The 20,149-nt window shown below is 35.4% G+C and overlaps 4 protein-coding genes and 1 long non-coding RNA gene across 5 annotated transcripts; all 5 read left to right on the top strand.

Moving 5' to 3' along the window:
• Positions 1-4,192: 4,192 nt before the first annotated feature.
• Positions 4,193-8,510, top strand: LOC308688028. Its single transcript, XR_014029817.1, has 3 exons — positions 4,193-4,275; positions 7,496-7,545; positions 7,719-8,510. It is a non-coding gene; the product is annotated as an uncharacterized lncRNA (long non-coding RNA).
• Positions 8,511-11,619: 3,109 nt separating this feature from the next.
• Positions 11,620-13,307, top strand: LOC308687885 (uncharacterized protein; the record flags this gene model as incomplete). The annotated part of the gene is made up of 9 exons (XM_081360710.1): positions 11,620-11,624; positions 11,680-11,834; positions 11,943-12,064; positions 12,156-12,217; positions 12,402-12,502; positions 12,599-12,665; positions 12,769-12,923; positions 13,031-13,152; positions 13,242-13,307. 9 exons carry the CDS (start codon positions 11,620-11,622, stop codon positions 13,305-13,307), a joined length of 855 nt encoding a protein of 284 aa, XP_081216836.1.
• A 474-nt stretch (positions 13,308-13,781) lies between these two features.
• LOC308687884 (uncharacterized protein) lies at positions 13,782-15,471 on the top strand (the record flags this gene model as incomplete). The annotated part of the gene is made up of 9 exons (XM_081360709.1): positions 13,782-13,786; positions 13,842-13,996; positions 14,105-14,226; positions 14,318-14,379; positions 14,564-14,664; positions 14,763-14,829; positions 14,933-15,087; positions 15,195-15,316; positions 15,406-15,471. The coding sequence occupies 9 exons, from the start codon at positions 13,782-13,784 to the stop codon at positions 15,469-15,471; spliced, it is 855 nt and encodes a 284-aa protein (XP_081216835.1).
• Positions 15,472-15,945: 474 nt separating this feature from the next.
• On the top strand, positions 15,946-17,635 carry LOC308687883 (uncharacterized protein; the record flags this gene model as incomplete). The annotated part of the gene is made up of 9 exons (XM_081360708.1): positions 15,946-15,950; positions 16,006-16,160; positions 16,269-16,390; positions 16,482-16,543; positions 16,728-16,828; positions 16,927-16,993; positions 17,097-17,251; positions 17,359-17,480; positions 17,570-17,635. 9 exons carry the CDS (start codon positions 15,946-15,948, stop codon positions 17,633-17,635), a joined length of 855 nt encoding a protein of 284 aa, XP_081216834.1.
• A 474-nt stretch (positions 17,636-18,109) lies between these two features.
• Positions 18,110-19,799, top strand: LOC308687882 (uncharacterized protein; the record flags this gene model as incomplete). Its single annotated transcript, XM_081360707.1, has 9 exons — positions 18,110-18,114; positions 18,170-18,324; positions 18,433-18,554; positions 18,646-18,707; positions 18,892-18,992; positions 19,091-19,157; positions 19,261-19,415; positions 19,523-19,644; positions 19,734-19,799. The coding sequence occupies 9 exons, from the start codon at positions 18,110-18,112 to the stop codon at positions 19,797-19,799; spliced, it is 855 nt and encodes a 284-aa protein (XP_081216833.1).
• Between the last annotated feature and the right edge of the window lie 350 nt (positions 19,800-20,149).

The raw sequence follows: 20,149 nt of genomic DNA, 5'->3' as shown, positions 1-20,149 counted from the left end.
ACATTTGTATCATCCAAATTTGTTATATTCATTATCTTTAGGAATAAAGTTGTGTGTTTTATGCAAGCCATCAGGCATTTCAATCAGCGAAAAGACAGACATGACACTTGTTTAGGTGACTCACATTGCGTCCCAGTATGCTGTTTTGCATTAAATAAAACGATTTAAAGCACAGAAAAGATTTTATAAAATAAAAGATAAAATAAAACACACACACACATGAATTTCACAGAGGAAATGCACCAATTCTGCACCGCTGAGTTAGAAGAGAGAACTGTTCTGGAGACTGGAGAGAGTTCAAACAGCCCGCTCTCACTCAACCGACGATGCGGGGGCGACGCAGAGGAGGTCGTTCAAGAGGCCGTGCAACTAGGGTCCGAGGATATTGACACACGTTGTATTTCTTTGTTTATCCAAAGACTTTTTTTCATTAACTTTTCTTGTACTGTCTTCCTTTTTTTGCCTTGTTTGCCTTCGCTAACTGCATATGCTGGTAATGTGAATTTTTGATTGCTCTTTCTCTGCCATTGTTTTGCTATTCCTAGGTTCCGTGCCTCTTGAATTCCTCAAATCAAACGGGTTCGCGCAAGTGGGCAGATCCTGTGGCAAAAGGGTGGTTGCCATGGTTGCGAGAGAGTGACAGTCGCCTAAGCCAATCCTTTGTTTCGTCCCGAATGGAAATAATGAGCTGTGTTTAATGCAGATTAAACGGTCTGTCACTCGATTTTTATACTCTTTTTTTCAGAGTACTAACATTTTAATTATGTATTGATATATATAGAAAGTTTAAACAAATTTGGAATTTTTTTTTTTATAAAATTCCTACCTACCCTACATTTAAAGATGACCGGGCACTCGGCGCTCATGTACCCCGCCTGGAACAGCCTTTCATCGGCTAGTCGTTCTGGCGTTTGCTGCGGACTCTGGCGTCTCTGTAGTGGTTAAACATGAGATATAATTCGTCTTGTCTATATCTAATGGGCGATCTTTGGTCTCGTGAATCTATAATTTGTTCCCTGGCCAATCGTTTTGGCTGTGGGTAAGTTTCATAACTTTATAAGCTATTTAACTTTACCGTTGTATGGTTGGACTAGAGCGCTGACTTTGTATGTTTGACTGAATTGTTTGCTTTATTTGTATAGCTTCTTGTACCATTTACTTACTTTAATAATGGCTAATATATAGATAAAAGTGAAATTTAACAAAAAGAGACTGGGTTGAGTTTTGTCATTTTCAATTTTAATACAACAGAAATGATCTGTAATGTTGTTTACTGCAACATCTGTTGTTTAGTACAAATGCACATATTGCCTGGACCATATTAAAATGTTTAATATTTTTATATTATATTTAAAACGAAAATAGGCAGGGTTGTGTTTTATATATATAAAACACAACCCTGGGGGGGGGGGGGGATATAAAAAATTCACAGACAACATATGTTCACATTCATGGCAAAATTCAAACGGGACCAGAAAATAATTATTTTCTCACATTCACTTGCATTGACGATTTTTCAATCTAGAGGTCCAGTGGGGTTAGCATAAGGGGTGGGACTTGCCAGCTCTATAGACGTCCCAGACTTCACTGCTACGTCTACATGTTAAACCCTATTTTTTACAGTCTATGGTTGAACCACGGCTTAAGACATGACTAAACTGTCTTAATCATCTGTGTGTTTCTCAAGCTGATGGTTCCATAGGGGGGTTAATGCTAAAGCTACGTATACCATTAATTATGGAGCAAGAACCCCCATAAGGAACCATACCGCCAAAGATAAATTGTGTTCAATAAACTCAAGTAAACTTGCCAAAGTGGTCTTGTCTGAAACACTATTAAGGTCCTATATTGCACTTTCAATGCATAGTTCTTTATTAAATCTTATAAAAATTGTTCTATTTAGAACCAAAATGGGTTCTGCTATTATTAAAAGCTGAAGAACTGGTACTGTTTAGAACAATTTTTCTTAAGGGTGCAGTCCTTTTCTTTTTATGCAGGTACGTGTCATTATCAGATGACCTGTTTTAAAATGTGGCAACCAAGCTTATGTTGATTTGGTGATTTACTGTTTATTCGTATAGCAACTTTAACCGCAGTCTCATTCCACTTAAACTGCTACCATGAAAGCTGGTCTAACTGGTTTAGTTTATTCTGCATAAAAAAATAATAAAAAACTGTCTGTCAAAAAACAGATCTTCCATGGAAGGGCGCTGACGTCTTTGCTTCAGGCATGTTTTTTGTTATGTCTGTTGCTGTTGTTGAGCCAATCACTAATTATAGTTTTATTCATAATGTAAGTAATTTAGTCTATAACATTATATTACTTATATTAAATTATAAATGTACAATAATATTTAGACAAATGTCAGTTGTATAATCTAATAAAAAGAGTGAACCTGCAACTATTGCTAAATCTTTGCACTTGGCCCATCCCAAGTCAGATATTTGTACTCAGGGCAGTCTACACCCTCTTCAGAGGTAAGCAACGTTTTGATTGAAGTTTGACATCATAGCATGTGAACTGAATAGTCTGCATGTCCACAAACAGTGAATAAGGAAATATAGTAGCCAAGTGAATGAACCTGTGTAGCAGTAAATGGTAAACAATTTGACTAAATGATTTACATTTGTAAGTTTAGATGATTATTTTTATGGCTACACATCAATGGGACTATATAATTACAAAATATCTTGTAAATTATGCTCAGTAATAATAATAACAATAATTCGTTACATTTATGTAGCGCGTCGCTTTTCATACTCAAAGTGCTTTACATGGAAGGGGAATCTCCGCAACCACCACCAATAGTCTATCAGCTGGCTTTACTTTACAAGCCGTTCAAAAGAAGGCAGGTTATAAGACGCTGTAACCTTTATAGCACGCGTGGACAAGCGGTGCAAACAGTTAGCCTAAGATTGTTGATTCAGAAGCGATTAAAATGACTGAAAAGCAATTATTAGTTAAATCTTTAATAGCGCTTGCTTTAGGTCAGTTGATACACTGTTGTATTGTTGTACTTATAAATAGTCTAAAAAAAATTAGGGCTAGTGATTGTTCATTCCAAATAGCCTTCTGTTTAAGGTGCTGTGTGTGCGTGTGTGTGTGTGTGTGTGTGTGTGTGTGCGCGCACTTTGTTGAACATTCCAAGACACACCTTATACCAGTATGAGAACAAAACATGAGAGCAATTCCATTTTTATCTGATAGACGTCCATCTGTGCGTATGCATGAAAGAAACATTGAGACTCACCCTAAATCTATAATTATAAGAAATAATTGTCTTCTCTCTTTTTTTTTTTAATGGGATTTATTATTATTATTATTATTATTTAAATAGAATCAATATACTGTTCACAAAATTATTAAATTAATATATTACACATGATATCACTCCTTAGCCTATAGGCCTAAGGGGAGTTTGGCAGAAAGTCCTATACAATATAATGATTTAATTGTACATATGAGGATTATCATTTTACATTTGATGATTATCACCTCCTCTCTTCTATCAAATCTAGGTAGAAGGCTGTCCCTATAGGTGGGGGTCGGGTCTACTCTTTGGGCTCAGGGGAGAGGGTACCCACAATTTTAGAAACAGCCTAGTGCTTTATCAAATGTATCTAAATCATTCATAGTATCACCATGATTGTACTATTCAAATAAAAAATATTAGTAATAAATAAATGACCCCCCCCCCTTTTGTTTTAATTAAATCATTTTTACTGACAATATATTTAAATTTTCTCTGTTAAAACATAATTTTATAACTTTGAAACAAACTTCAAAACTTTTTATAATGAAACATTTAGGCTTCTACAACAAGTAGGACCACTGATTATGAAATGTGTGTAGAAAATAAAATCAGATTAATTCTGGTTTATTGTTCATCTATTTCAGAAATTCTTTTATAGGTTTTATTTGATCTGTTATTTATTTATCTTTCATCAAAATAGACACATTGCTGTCACCAAAACACCTTTTATCATCTTGACAGAGATGAATTCTTGACATTCACATTAGCAGTAATCAGCATTGTATTTACACCCTTCATTGTGCGAATGATACCATCAGTATGCTTCTTTATTGCGTACTACAGGGTTTGGTAACTGAACTACACTTTTTACCACACCCTACACACGTCAGTCTGCCTTTGATATAGTATCACCCAAAATTGCACTATTCAGTTTCTCACTTTTGAACTAAGAAGACAAATCACATTGAGCGCTGCAATACCGTTTGGTATACATGGTTATGACTTTGAACAGCATATGGAGGTAGGAAATTCTTACATATGAATGGATTGACATAATGTAGCTTATAATACTATATAATACTTTATTCAATGTATATGTAAATATGTTATATGATTACATTAGCCCCTGTATCTGCTTGTATGATTTGTTGTCAACTTGTATCAACTTTATGTCAAAGGAGGATTGTGCACCATTCAAAATTGAATTTGGAATGCCTTTTAAATTACAATTAATTTCAAGTGAATTGGGGTACCAAGGAAGCAGAATTAAAGTGAATTGAAAACATTGGATCGCATTTTTTAACTAGAAAAGCAAAGTTTGTCAAGACTTTAACTACACTGAAAAAAGTTAAACATCAGTGCAATTCATTCAAAATATATATTTACATTGGTCCAATGGAAAATTGTGATTTTCAGTTTACACCTTCTGTTTTCACTTTGCCTCAAAGTAAGTGTTACGCCCTCTATCACTGAAAAAAATTATACTTTGGATTAACTTAAAACAATTGATGTAATTTTGTTACAGCTAATTTTTTTTTAGATTTTCTCAAATTGTATTTATGATTTAGTTAAAACCATAAATTTTGATTTAATGCCAAACCAAAATTGTAATTTTTACAATTAGTATAATTGTATAAATATAAAAGTACACAGCAAAGTACACAGAGCTCCAGTGTTAAATTAAGAATCAAGAGTGTTAAAGTTAATGAGATAAATAAGTGATTAATTTAGTGATGATTGACCATTATTGAAGACCTGTGCCCGGTTGCATAAAGCACCTTAAGTGTAATTTTCCCTTAAGTTCGCCCTTATGTTTCCCTTAAACCTGGGTGTTGCAGAAAAAAACCCTTAAGTGTTACTTAAGGCTTTCTTTAAGTGAAACGTCATAAACACTTAGAATTTCCCTTAAATGATGTTTTTTCACTTAAATAATCCCTTAAAAAGTGTTAAGTGTTGCATAAAACCCCTTAACGGTCATTTCCCTAAGTATAACTTAAGGTTTGGAAATCGTAACCTTAAGAGTAACGCGGACAAAAATAAGACGACATGGCTGAATTTATGGAACCAGCTGAAGATCATTATGTGCTGGTGTTTGATCAGCACATAATGATCAAAACATGTCATGTTATGTCATTTTCTTCATGGTTTTAACTAAATCATAAATACAATTTGAGAAAATCTAAAAAAAATTAGCTGTAACAAATTACATCAATTTTTTAAGTTAATCCAAAGTATCAGGTATCAAGTATAACATTTAAATTAATCATTTGATACAATGCACTTATTGTGTACATCAATGTTTTTACTTTGTACTTATATTTAAAAAATACATGCATGTAATTACAGCTGTAATTAATTTCTGTAATTACATATGTAATAATACTGTAATTCTGTAATTACATCTATGATTACACTGTTGAGCCTGTATCCCACATCAATAGCAGCAAAAGTGTTTTGCAATACAAAATGAACACAATAAGTACTTTGTAGACTACTTATTTTTTGATGTAAGTATATACATAGTAGTTAAAGACACCTAATATAAAGTGTGACCAAAGTCTTAAAATTGTAAGATTTATAGGCATTATGAACAGAAAGATAAAACAATAGACAGACAGATACACAGAGATAGATAAATAAATAAGTTAATAAATAAATAATCATGAATAAATCAATAGTTAAAAGTCTATTAAAATCCTATTTATTTTACTAAAATACCCAACATATAACATGAAAACAGATAACATCACCATACAACACTTGAAGCTAACAGCTTGAAGCACTTTAAGCTTTTTAATTTATTTTGTATTTAACCCCCTGTAAATTCACAGCTATGAGTCTTCATTGAGATAATTCAAGTTTGTAAAATACAAGATGTAATTGAAGGAAACATAGACTACAGGCAGCAACAAGCAGCAGCAGCAGCAGCAGCATATGTTTAATGTTAAACAACAAATATGTTGAAAGAAGTCCAAACTACTAAAATGAACAAACTAGTAAAGGAAGCATACACCAGTTAACATCAACAAGCAGAGGCAGCCAGCCCTTTGGGAAATTATCATGTTGCTATTGACCACTTCGCCTGAAGTTAACTAAAGTCCAACAAATGCGATGCAGTGGTATTTGTAACATTTGGCATATACTGTAGGTTGTTGGGTATAGTCCACTGTATTTGGCAAGTGTGCAATGAGGCTATATATTTGGTTACCAAAAGAGGGCGCACATGAGCAGCCTTTTGAAACCTAAAATGACAAATAGAAAAACTAATGGACTTCAAAGACAATAGCATTTGACAGTCATAGCAAGGCCACGAGTAAACATCAAATGTATAATTTGCGTCAGGGCCTGATTAGTCTAAAAAGAAAAAAAGCTAGAAACAAATCACTTTTTTCATCGTCATCTGGATCAGTAATTTTCTCTGAGTTAATTGGGAACAGCTTTCATCTAAATTCAGGGCATACATGCTGAGAGTTGTGTGACTAATTCAAAGTTTAGCTCTTCTGAATAATGAATAGTACTTTATTATACAGAACTACTGCAAAATATATCATGAATCTGAAACTCATACAGTTACATTGTGACGTGCTTGACATCTACTAAGTATTAATGTAATGCGGATTGGGATGGCACCACAGTGCCTTGTGTCTTATTATCTGCAATCTGTTTCAATGTTTGTTTGAAATCTATGTGCATCCCTGCACAAACAATATAACTTGATTTCAAGGTCATGGGTTTGATTCCCAGGGAATACAAGAACCAATAGAACTGTATACATTTTAAATGCCAAATGAGCTGCTTAAGACAATAACATGCAAATATATGTCATGAGAAATATTTCAAAATAGAAGGACATTTTGAGACATAAGCATGCAAAATTGATCAAATAGTGCTTTGAAAACTTGTCCATGTAGTTTGACCTGGCTTTTTAGAATGATAAAAGCACGTTTGTCATGCCTCAGTTTAAACCTTTTCAAATCTACTGTGTTTGTGACAGAATTAATAGGTAAAATGTTTTAGTTTCTCTGAAAACCTGACAATTGTTCACGATATTGGTTCTTTAAATCTTCTCTAGAGGAAAGTTTACTACATAGATTTATTACTACAAAGATTTAACATTTGTAGATCGGTAATTCTGCAACAGAAACAATATAGCACATAACTCATAAAGCTATTTGAATGTAAATGTTCTGAAATTGCTTTAAGACATAATATAAATGTTTTTTTCTTTTCTTCTATTTTAGGGGGTGTTTCATTTCAAAAAATGCCAGATGGACAGTTTTTCTCACCATATGTAAGTACACTCTACATTATGGATATTATGTGCTGAGAAATTTATAAATATAGAAAATAACAAATGTAATCAAAAGCTATTAAATAATGTTCATCCATATCAAAAATAGTCTAAATTGAATTTTGAAAGATCAAGGTAATCATGACATATGTTTATTTCTTTTTTCTTGACAGTATGTGTATGGTGTACCGTTTGTGGAGGTACATCCTCCCCAACTACAACTGCACCAATAACACCGGATTCACAAACAACCAGTGAAGTTTGTATAATAAAAACTAAAGCGTCCATTACCACAGCTATGACCCCCGAATCAAATAAAAAATGTACAGCTGTGACTTTCACAACTACACCTCCTACAACTATGGATTCAACATCAACGGTATCTTCAAGAACAAATGAAGATTCTACAGAATTTCCAACAACAGCTACAGGTTCAAACACAGTGTCATCTTTAATGACAACAGAAACTGAATCTTCAGCAACCACAGCTTCAACATCAACAAAGGAAGAATCTACAAACACAGCTATGACTCCCCCAACCACAGTCACATCCTCACCAACTACATCAGCGACAAATGCTGCTGAAACAACAACTGAAGCTTCAACAACCACAGCTGTGAACCCCACAACCATGCCAGTGTTCTCAGAAATTACAACATTTTTGACAACAACATCTTTACAAAATGCAACTCAAAATTCAGTGACACACAATCCAGATCCAAATACATTTGAAGCTCATAGCACTATGTCTTTAGCAACCACTGCAACCAGTGCACCGACACTCATAATTGTTACTCAAGAAACCACTATGTCATTGTCAATGTCAACAACTGGTGACTCCCCAACTACAATTGTGACTCCAATGACTGAATCTGGAGCTGCAAACAATGCAACAAGTCAAACAACAGCAGTGGTCACGAGCAAGCTGCTGTTCAACTCCTCATCTCCAGTCCCCAGTGAATCTCTGGTCCTCAGTGCTGTCGACACTCTTCTGAAATCCAGACAGTCACAGCTCAATGAATCAGTGAAGGTGGTGAATGTCACTTATCAGAGTAAGTTCCATCATCTTCAATTGAAAAGTATTTCAGCTACAAATTTTCAACCAGTGATTTGATGTCAAGCTTTGAGTAACTAAAAATGTGTGATTGTTTGCCAACAGAAATCTCAGAAACCTCCTATGCCGTCGTCATTACGTTTAATCTGAGTAATATCAGCATGTCTGAAGTCCCTGAGCTCAGGAACAACACTTACACGCAAGTGCAGGATGTTGTCAATAATGCGGTAAAGATTTATCATTAAAAAATACAGAAGTCTGAATCTGATATAAAGCTTCTTCAGAGTTGAATGAAGTAATTGATTTTCTTTTGCAGCTGAACACTCTTCTGAATGAACCTCACAGTCCAACATTGAAGCCCAATTCATCCAACTTCACGTAAGATGCAAACTGACTTCGCAATCTTCACTTTGTCTCCACATATTTTAGCTTATTAAAGCAAACCAAAATGAAAAATACTTTTTCTAGGTCATTTTCATAAATTGTTTTGCAATATGGATTAAAGTCCTTAAACAATATCTTCTGATTTTCCCACAGGAGCTCTTCAAACAAGATTGATGGCAGGATGGAATACACCTTCCAGGGTGGAGATGCCATACAACCAGTCAGCTTCCTAAATGAGCTTCATTTACAATCAGGTACGTCAATAATGATGATCTATGGCTATACACAATTCTAAAAGGTAAACAAACAAAAAAAAAATTCTGTAGATCACGAAAGACTAATTGTTTGTTTTACCATTTTGTTGTAGAAGTGATCACTACAACAGTGATTCCACAATCAACAACCGGTTCCTCTGTGGCTCCTTCAAACCTAATGTTAGTGTTGACTTACCATTTTGAGAGCCCACTATCATTCATGGAGTACTTTCATTGTAAAGATGTGAAATATATTAAACAAAAGAGGTTATCTTTACAGATCTGGTTCAGCAGTGGTCACGAGCAAGCTGCTGTTCAACTCCTCATCTCCAGTCCCCAGTGAAGCTCTGGTCCTCAGTGCTGTCGACACTCTTCTGAAATCCAGACAGTCACAGCTCAATGAATCAGTGAAGGTGGTGAATGTCACTTATCAAAGTAAGTATTATCATTTAAGGTCAAAATGTTTTTGAAATGGTATTTAGTCAAACATTCATGAATGGAAATCTTTTTAACCAAAAAAATGTCACTTTTCTCTCCAAACAGAAATCTCAGAAACTTCTTATGCTGTCGTCTTTACATTTAACCTCATTAACATCAGCATGCCAGCAGATTCTGATATCAGAGGCAACACCGACCAGAGATTGCAGGATATTATCAATAATGTGGTAAATATATAAAAATGAACACTGTAAATAGATTTAGTTCCAATTCCAATTTTCTACAGAGTTTGATGAATGGTTTAATTTTTTCCTGCAGCTGAACACTCTTCTGAATGAACCTGGGAGACAAGTTTTTGTACCCAAGTCCTCCAATTTCACGTGAGATGCAATCTTACTTCTATCTTGGAATCTAATTATTGATTCATTATGTTCAGTTTTCGATTTCAGGACATTAAAAAAGCAAAAAATAAAAATATTTACATTTGCTTGAAAATTTCAATAAATCTGTATAGCACAAATGAATTGAAACTCGTTCTAAACATCTGTTTGATTTTTCCTGCAGGAGCTCTTCAAACCAGATTGATGGCAGGATGGAATACACCTTCCAGGATGGAGATGCCATACAACCAGTGAGCTTCATAAATGAGCTCCGTTCACAGATGGGTATGTCAATACTCACGATATCTATATGAATAATAAAAAAAAAAAAACTTTTTGCTCTTAATCTGAGTTTTATTGTGTTTCTGCCTTTCATTGTAGAACTGACCACTACAACAGTGTCTCCAGACACAATAACCAGTTTCCCCTCGACTTCTCCAAGCCCAATGCAAGTGTTTATTTTCTATTTCCAAATATTGCAACCTTTTATGGAGTCCTAAATTCATTACAAAAAAGGGAACTGTATTAATGAATAGCGGTGCTCTTTACAGATCTGGTTCAGCAGTGGTCACGAGCAAGCTGCTGTTCAACTCCTCATCTCCAGTCCCCAGTGAAGCTCTGGTCCTCAGTGCTGTCGACACTCTTCTGAAATCCAGACAGTCACAACTCAATGAATCAGTGAAGGTGGTGAATGTCACTTATCAGAGTAAGTTCCATCATCTTGAATTGAAAAGTATTTCAGCTACACATTTTCAACCAGTGATTTAATGCCAAGCTTTGATTGAATAAAAATGTGTGATTGTTTGCCAACAGAAATCTCAGAAACCTCCTATGCCGTCGTCATTACGTTTAATCTGAGTAATATCAGCATGTCTGAAGTCCCTGAGCTCAGAAACAACACTAACACGCAAGTGCAGGATGTTGTCAATAATGCGGTAAAGATTTATCATTAAAAAATACAGAAGTCTGAATCTGATATAAAGCTTCTTCAGAGTTGAATGAATTATTTGATTTTCTTTTGCAGCTGAACACTCTTCTGAATGAACCTCACAGTCCAACATTGAAGCCCAATTCATCCAACTTCACGTAAGATGCAAACTGACTTTGCAATCTTCACTTTGTCTGCACATATTTTAGCTTATTAAAGCAATCCGAAATGAAAAATACTTTTTCTAGGTCATTTTCATGAATTGTTTTGCAATATGGATTAAAGTCCTTAAACAGTATCTTCTGATTTTCCCACAGGAGCTCTTCAAACAAGATTGATGGCAAGATGGAATACACCTTCCAGGATGGAGATGTCGTTCAACCAGTCAGCTTCCTAAATAAGCTTCGTTCACAATCGGGTACGTCAATAATGATGATCTATGGCTATACACAATTCTAAAAGGTAAACAAACAAAAATGTTTCTGTAAATCACAAAAGACTAATTGTTTGTTTTTACAATTAATTGTAGAAGCGATCACTACAACAGTGATTCCAGAATCAACAACCGGTTCCTCTGTGGCTCCTTCAAACCTAATGTTAGTGTTGACTTACCATTTTGAGAGCCCACTATCATTCATGGAGTACTTTCATTGTAAAGATGTGAAATATATTAAACAAAAGAGGTTATCTTTACAGATCTGGTTCAGCAGTGGTCACGAGCAAGCTGCTGTTCAACTCCTCATCTCCAGTCCCCAGTGAAGCTCTGGTCCTCAGTGCTGTCGACACTCTTCTGAAATCCAGACAGTCACAGCTCAATGAATCAGTGAAGGTGGTGAATGTCACTTATCAAAGTAAGTATTATCATTTAAGGTCAAAATGTTTTTGAAATGGTATTTAGTCAAACATTCATGAATGGAAATCTTTTTAACCAAAAAAATGTCACTTTTCTCTCCAAACAGAAATCTCAGAAACTTCTTATGCTGTCGTCTTTACATTTAACCTCATTAACATCAGCATGCCAGCAGATTCTGATATCAGAGGCAACACCGACCAGAGATTGCAGGATATTATCAATAATGTGGTAAATATATAAAAATGAACACTGTAAATAGATTTAGTTCCAATTCCAATTTTCTACAGAGTTTGATGAATGGTTTAATTTTTTCCTGCAGCTGAACACTCTTCTGAATGAACCTGGGAGACAAGTTTTTGTACCCAAGTCCTCCAATTTCACGTGAGATGCAATCTTACTTCTATCTTGGAATCTAATTATTGATTCATTATGTTCAGTTTTCGATTTCAGGACATTAAAAAAGCAAAAAATAAAAATATTTACATTTGCTTGAAAATTTCAATAAATCTGTATAGCACAAATGAATTGAAACTCGTTCTAAACATCTGTTTGATTTTTCCTGCAGGAGCTCTTCAAACCAGATTGATGGCAGGATGGAATACACCTTCCAGGATGGAGATGCCATACAACCAGTGAGCTTCATAAATGAGCTCCGTTCACAGATGGGTATGTCAATACTCACGATATCTATATGAATAATAAAAAAAAAAAAACTTTTTGCTCTGAATCTGAGTTTTATTGTGTTTCTGCCTTTCATTGTAGAACTGACCACTACAACAGTGTCTCCAGACACAATAACCAGTTTCCCCTCGACTTCTCCAAGCCCAATGCAAGTGTTTATTTTCTATTTCCAAATATTGCAACCTTTTATGGAGTCCTAAATTCATTACAAAAAAGGGAACTGTATTAATGAATAGCGGTGCTCTTTACAGATCTGGTTCAGCAGTGGTCACGAGCAAGCTGCTGTTCAACTCCTCATCTCCAGTCCCCAGTGAAGCTCTGGTCCTCAGTGCTGTCGACACTCTTCTGAAATCCAGACAGTCACAACTCAATGAATCAGTGAAGGTGGTGAATGTCACTTATCAGAGTAAGTTCCATCATCTTGAATTGAAAAGTATTTCAGCTACACATTTTCAACCAGTGATTTAATGCCAAGCTTTGATTGAATAAAAATGTGTGATTGTTTGCCAACAGAAATCTCAGAAACCTCCTATGCCGTCGTCATTACGTTTAATCTGAGTAATATCAGCATGTCTGAAGTCCCTGAGCTCAGAAACAACACTAACACGCAAGTGCAGGATGTTGTCAATAATGCGGTAAAGATTTATCATTAAAAAATACAGAAGTCTGAATCTGATATAAAGCTTCTTCAGAGTTGAATGAATTATTTGATTTTCTTTTGCAGCTGAACACTCTTCTGAATGAACCTCACAGTCCAACATTGAAGCCCAATTCATCCAACTTCACGTAAGATGCAAACTGACTTTGCAATCTTCACTTTGTCTGCACATATTTTAGCTTATTAAAGCAATCCGAAATGAAAAATACTTTTTCTAGGTCATTTTCATGAATTGTTTTGCAATATGGATTAAAGTCCTTAAACAGTATCTTCTGATTTTCCCACAGGAGCTCTTCAAACAAGATTGATGGCAAGATGGAATACACCTTCCAGGATGGAGATGTCGTTCAACCAGTCAGCTTCCTAAATAAGCTTCGTTCACAATCGGGTACGTCAATAATGATGATCTATGGCTATACACAATTCTAAAAGGTAAACAAACAAAAATGTTTCTGTAAATCACAAAAGACTAATTGTTTGTTTTTACAATTAATTGTAGAAGCGATCACTACAACAGTGATTCCAGAATCAACAACCGGTTCCTCTGTGGCTCCTTCAAACCTAATGTTAGTGTTGACTTACCATTTTGAGAGCCCACTATCATTCATGGAGTACTTTCATTGTAAAGATGTGAAATATATTAAACAAAAGAGGTTATCTTTACAGATCTGGTTCAGCAGTGGTCACGAGCAAGCTGCTGTTCAACTCCTCATCTCCAGTCCCCAGTGAAGCTCTGGTCCTCAGTGCTGTCGACACTCTTCTGAAATCCAGACAGTCACAGCTCAATGAATCAGTGAAGGTGGTGAATGTCACTTATCAAAGTAAGTATTATCATTTAAGGTCAAAATGTTTTTGAAATGGTATTTAGTCAAACATTCATGAATGGAAATCTTTTTAACCAAAAAAATGTCACTTTTCTCTCCAAACAGAAATCTCAGAAACTTCTTATGCTGTCGTCTTTACATTTAACCTCATTAACATCAGCATGCCAGCAGATTCTGATATCAGAGGCAACACCGACCAGAGATTGCAGGATATTATCAATAATGTGGTAAATATATAAAAATGAACACTGTAAATAGATTTAGTTCCAATTCCAATTTTCTACAGAGTTTGATGAATGGTTTGATTTTTTCCTGCAGCTGAACACTCTTCTGAATGAACCTGGGAAACAAGTTTTTGTACCCAAGTCCTCCAATTTCACGTGAGATGCAATCTTACTTCTATCTTGGAATCTAATTATTGATTCATTATGTTCAGTTTTTGATTTTAGGACATTAAAAAAGCAAAAAATAAAAATATTTACATTTGCTTGAAAATTTCAATAAATCTGTATAGCACAAATGAATTGAAACTCGTTCTAAACATCTGTTTGATTTTTCCCACAGGAGCTCTTCAAACCAGATTGATGGCAGGATGGAATACACCTTCCAGGATGGAGATGCCATACAACCAGTGAGCTTCATAAATGAGCTCCGTTCACAGATGGGTATGTCAATACTCACGATATCTATATGAATAATAAAAAAAAAAAAAAACTTTTTGCTCTGAATCTGAGTTTTATTGTGTTTCTGCCTTTCATTGTAGAACTGACCACTACAACAGTGTCTCCAGACACAATAACCAGTTTCCCCTCGACTTCTCCAAGCCCAATGCAAGTGTTTATTTTCTATTTCCAAATATTGCAACCTTTTATGGAGTCCTAAATTCATTACAAAAAAGGGAACTGTATTAATGAATAGCGGTGCTCTTTACAGATCTGGTTCAGCAGTGGTCACGAGCAAGCTGCTGTTCAACTCCTCATCTCCAGTCCCCAGTGAAGCTCTGGTCCTCAGTGCTGTCGACACTCTTCTGAAATCCAGACAGTCACAACTCAATGAATCAGTGAAGGTGGTGAATGTCACTTATCAGAGTAAGTTTCATCATCTTGAATTGAAAAGTATTTCAGCTACACATTTTCAACCAGTGATTTAATGCCAAGCTTTGATTGAATAAAAATGTGTGATTGTTTGCCAACAGAAATCTCAGAAACCTCCTATGCCGTCGTCATTACGTTTAATCTGAGTAATATCAGCATGTCTGAAGTCCCTGAGCTCAGAAACAACACTAACACGCAAGTGCAGGATGTTGTCAATAATGCGGTAAAGATTTATCATTAAAAAATACAGAAGTCTGAATCTGATATAAAGCTTCTTCAGAGTTGAATGAATTATTTGATTTTCTTTTGCAGCTGAACACTCTTCTGAATGAACCTCACAGTCCAACATTGAAGCCCAATTCATCCAACTTCACGTAAGATGCAAACTGACTTTGCAATCTTCACTTTGTCTGCACATATTTTAGCTTATTAAAGCAATCCGAAATGAAAAATACTTTTTCTAGGTCATTTTCATGAATTGTTTTGCAATATGGATTAAAGTCCTTAAACAGTATCTTCTGATTTTCCCACAGGAGCTCTTCAAACAAGATTGATGGCAAGATGGAATACACCTTCCAGGATGGAGATGTCGTTCAACCAGTCAGCTTCCTAAATAAGCTTCGTTCACAATCGGGTACGTCAATAATGATGATCTATGGCTATACACAATTCTAAAAGGTAAACAAACAAAAATGTTTCTGTAAATCACAAAAGACTAATTGTTTGTTTTTACAATTAATTGTAGAAGCGATCACTACAACAGTGATTCCAGAATCAACAACCGGTTCCTCTGTGGCTCCTTCAAACCTAATGTTAGTGTTGACTTACCATTTTGAGAGCCCACTATCATTCATGGAGTACTTTCATTGTAAAGATGTGAAATATATTAAACAAAAGAGGTTATCTTTACAGATCTGGTTCAGCAGTGGTCACGAGCAAGCTGCTGTTCAACTCCTCATCTCCAGTCCCCAGTGAAGCTCTGGTCCTCAGTGCTGTCGACACTCTTCTGAAATCCAGACAGTCACAGCTCAATGAATCAGTGAAGGTGGTGAATGTCACTTATCAAAGTAAGTATTATCATTTAAGGTCAAAATGTTTTTGAAATGGTATTTAGTCAAACATTCATGAATGGAAATCTTTTTAACCAAAAAAATGTCACTTTTCTCTCCAAACAGAAATCTCAGAAACTTCTTATGCTGTCGTCTTTACATTTAACCTCATTAACATCAGCATGCCAGCAGATTCTGATATCAGAGGCAACACCGACCAGAGATTGCAGGATATTATCAATAATGTGGTAAATATATAAAAATGAACACTGTAAATAGATTTAGTTCCAATTCCAATTTTCTACAGAGTTTGATGAATGGTTTGATTTTTTCCTGCAGCTGAACACTCTTCTGAATGAACCTGGGAAACAAGTTTTTGTACCCAAGTCCTCCAATTTCACGTGAGATGCAATCTTACTTCTATCTTGGAATCTAATTATTGATTCATTATGTTCAGTTTTTGATTTTAGGACATTAAAAAAGCAAAAAATAAAAATATTTACATTTGCTTGAAAATTTCAATAAATCTGTATAGCACAAATGAATTGAAACTCGTTCTAAACATCTGTTTGATTTTTCCCACAGGAGCTCTTCAAACCAGATTGATGGCAGGATGGAATACACCTTCCAGGATGGAGATGCCATACAACCAGTGAGCTTCATAAATGAGCTCCGTTCACAGATGGGTATGTCAATACTCACGATATCTATATGAATAATAAAAAAAAAAAAAAACTTTTTGCTCTGAATCTGAGTTTTATTGTGTTTCTGCCTTTCATTGTAGAACTGACCACTACAACAGTGTCTCCAGACACAATAACCAGTTTCCCCTCGACTTCTCCAAGCCCAATGCAAGTGTTTATTTTCTATTTCCAAATATTGCAACCTTTTATGGAGTCCTAAATTCATTACAAAAAAGGGAACTGTATTAATGAATAGCGGTGCTCTTTACAGATCTGGTTCAGCAGTGGTCACGAGCAAGCTGCTGTTCAACTCCTCATCTCCAGTCCCCAGTGAATCTCTGGTCCTCAGTGCTGTCGACACTCTTCTGAAATCCAGACAGTCACAACTCAATGAATCAGTGAAGGTGGTGAATGTCACTTATCAGAGTAAGTTTCATCATCTTGAATTGAAAAGTATTTCAGCTACACATTTTCAACCAGTGATTTAATGCCAAGCTTTGATTGAATAAAAATGTGTGATTGTTTGCCAACAGAAATCTCAGAAACCTCCTATGCCGTCGTCATTACGTTTAATCTGAGTAATATCAGCATGTCTGAAGTCCCTGAGCTCAGGAACAACACTAACACGCAAGTGCAGGATGTTGTCAATAATGCGGTAAAGATTTATCATTAAAAAATACAGAAGTCTGAATATGATATAAAGCTTCTTCAGAGTTGAATGAATTATTTGATTTTCTTTTGCAGCTGAACACTCTTCTGAATGAACCTCACAGTCCAACATTGAAGCCCAATTCATCCAACTTCACGTAAGATGCAAACTGACTTTGCAGTCTTCACTTTGTCTCCGCATATTTTAGCTTATTAAAGCAATCCAAAATGAAAAATACTTTTTCTAGGTCATTTTCATGAATTGTTTTGCAATATGGATTAAAGTCCTTAAACAGTATCTTCTGATTTTCCCACAGGAGCTCTTCAAACCAGATTGATGGCAAGATGGAATACACCTTCCAGGATGGAGATGTCGTTCAACCAGTCAGCTTCCTAAATAAGCTTCGTTCACAATCGGGTACGTCAATAATGATGATCTATGGCTATACACAATTCTAAAAGGTAAACAAACAAAAATGTTTCTGTAAATCACAAAAGACTAATTGTTTGTTTTACCATTTTGTTGTAGAAGTGATCACTACAACAGTGATTCCACAATCAACAACCGGTTCCTCTGTGGCTCCTTCAAACCTAATGTTAGTGTTGACTTACCATTTTGAGAGCTCACTATCATTCATGGAGTACTTTCATTGTAAAGATGTGAAATATATTAAACAAAAGAGGTTATCTTTACAGATCTGGTTCAGCAGTGGTCACGAGCAAGCTGCTGTTCAACTCCTCATCTCCAGTCCCCAGTGAAGCTCTGGTCCTCAGTGCTGTCGACACTCTTCTGAAATCCAGACAGTCACAGCTCAATGAATCAGTGAAGGTGGTGAATGTCACTTATCAAAGTAAGTTTCATCATTTAAGGTCAAAATGTTTTTTAAATGGTATTTAGTCAAACATTCATGAATGGAAATCTTTTTAACCAAAAAAATGACACTTTTCTCTCCAAACAGAAATCTCAGAAACTTCTTATGCTGTCGTCTTTACATTTAACCTCATTAACATCAGCATGCCAGCAGATTCTGATATCAGAGGCAACACCGACCAGAGATTGCAGGATATTATCAATAATGTGGTAAATATATAAAAATGAACACTGTAAATAGATTTAGTTCCAATTCCAATTTTCTACAGAGTTTGATGAATGGTTTGATTTTTTCCTGCAGCTGAACACTCTTCTGAATGAACCTGGGAAACAAGTTTTTGTACCCAAGTCCTCCAATTTCACGTGAGATGCAATCTTACTTCTATCTTGGAATCTAATTATTGATTCATTATGTTCAGTTTTTGATTTTAGGACATTAAAAAAGCAAAAAATAAAAATATTTACATTTGCTTGAAAATTTCAATAAATCTGTATAGCACAAATGAATTGAAACTCGTTCTAAACATCTGTTTGATTTTTCCCACAGGAGCTCTTCAAACCAGATTGATGGCAGGATGGAATACACCTTCCAGGATGGAGATGCCATACAACCAGTGAGCTTCATAAATGAGCTCCGTTCACAGATGGGTATGTCAATACTCACGATATCTATATGAATAATAAAAAAAAAAAAAAACTTTTTGCTCTGAATCTGAGTTTTATTGTGTTTCTGCCTTTCATTGTAGAACTGACCACTACAACAGTGTCTCCAGACACAATAACCAGTTTCCCCTCGACTTCTCCAAGCCCAATGCAAGTGTTTATTTTCTATTTCCAAATATTGCAACCTTTTATGGAGTCCTAAATTCATTACAAAAAAGGGAACTGTATTAATGAATAGCGGTGCTCTTTACAGATCTGGTTCAGCAGTGGTCACGAGCAAGCTGCTGTTCAACTCCTCATCTCCAGTCCCCAGTGAATCTCTGGTCCTCAGTGCTGTCGACACTCTTCTGAAATCCAGACAGTCACAACTCAATGAATCAGTGAAGGTGGTGAATGTCACTTATCAGAGTAAGTTTCATCATCTTGAATTGAAAAGTATTTCAGCTACACATTTTCAACCAGTGATTTAATGCCAAGCTTTGATTGAATAAAAATGTGTGATTGTTTGCCAACAGAAATCTCAGAAACCTCCTATGCCGTCGTCATTACGTTTAATCTGAGTAATATCAGCATGTCTGAAGTCCCTGAGCTCAGAAACAACACTAACACGCAAGTGCAGGATGTTGTCAATAATGCGGTAAAGATTTATCATTAAAAAATACAGAAGTCTGAATATGATATAAAGCTTCTTCAGAGTTGAATTAATTATTTGATTTTCTTTTGCAGCTGAACACTCTTCTGAATGAACCTCACAGTCCAACATTGAAGCCCAATTCATCCAACTTCACGTAAGATGCAAACTGACTTTGCAGTCTTCACTTTGTCTCCGCATATTTTAGCTTATTAAAGCAATCCAAAATGAAAAATACTTTTTCTAGGTCATTTTCATGAATTGTTTTGCAATATGGATTAAAGTCCTTAAACAGTATCTTCTGATTTTCCCACAGGAGCTCTTCAAACCAGATTGATGGCAAGATGGAATACACCTTCCAGGATGGAGATGTCGTTCAACCAGTCAGCTTCCTAAATAAGCTTCGTTCACAATCGGGTACGTCAATAATGATGATCTATGGCTATACACAATTCTAAAAGGTAAACAAACAAAAATGTTTCTGTAAATCACAAAAGACTAATTGTTTGTT

Source organism: Scardinius erythrophthalmus, assembly GCF_964197995.2.
Source record: "Scardinius erythrophthalmus genome assembly, chromosome: 3".
NCBI lineage: Eukaryota > Metazoa > Chordata > Actinopteri > Cypriniformes > Leuciscidae > Scardinius > Scardinius erythrophthalmus.
Note: the sequence above shows the minus strand (reverse complement) of the source record. Positions and strands in the feature narration are given on the sequence as shown.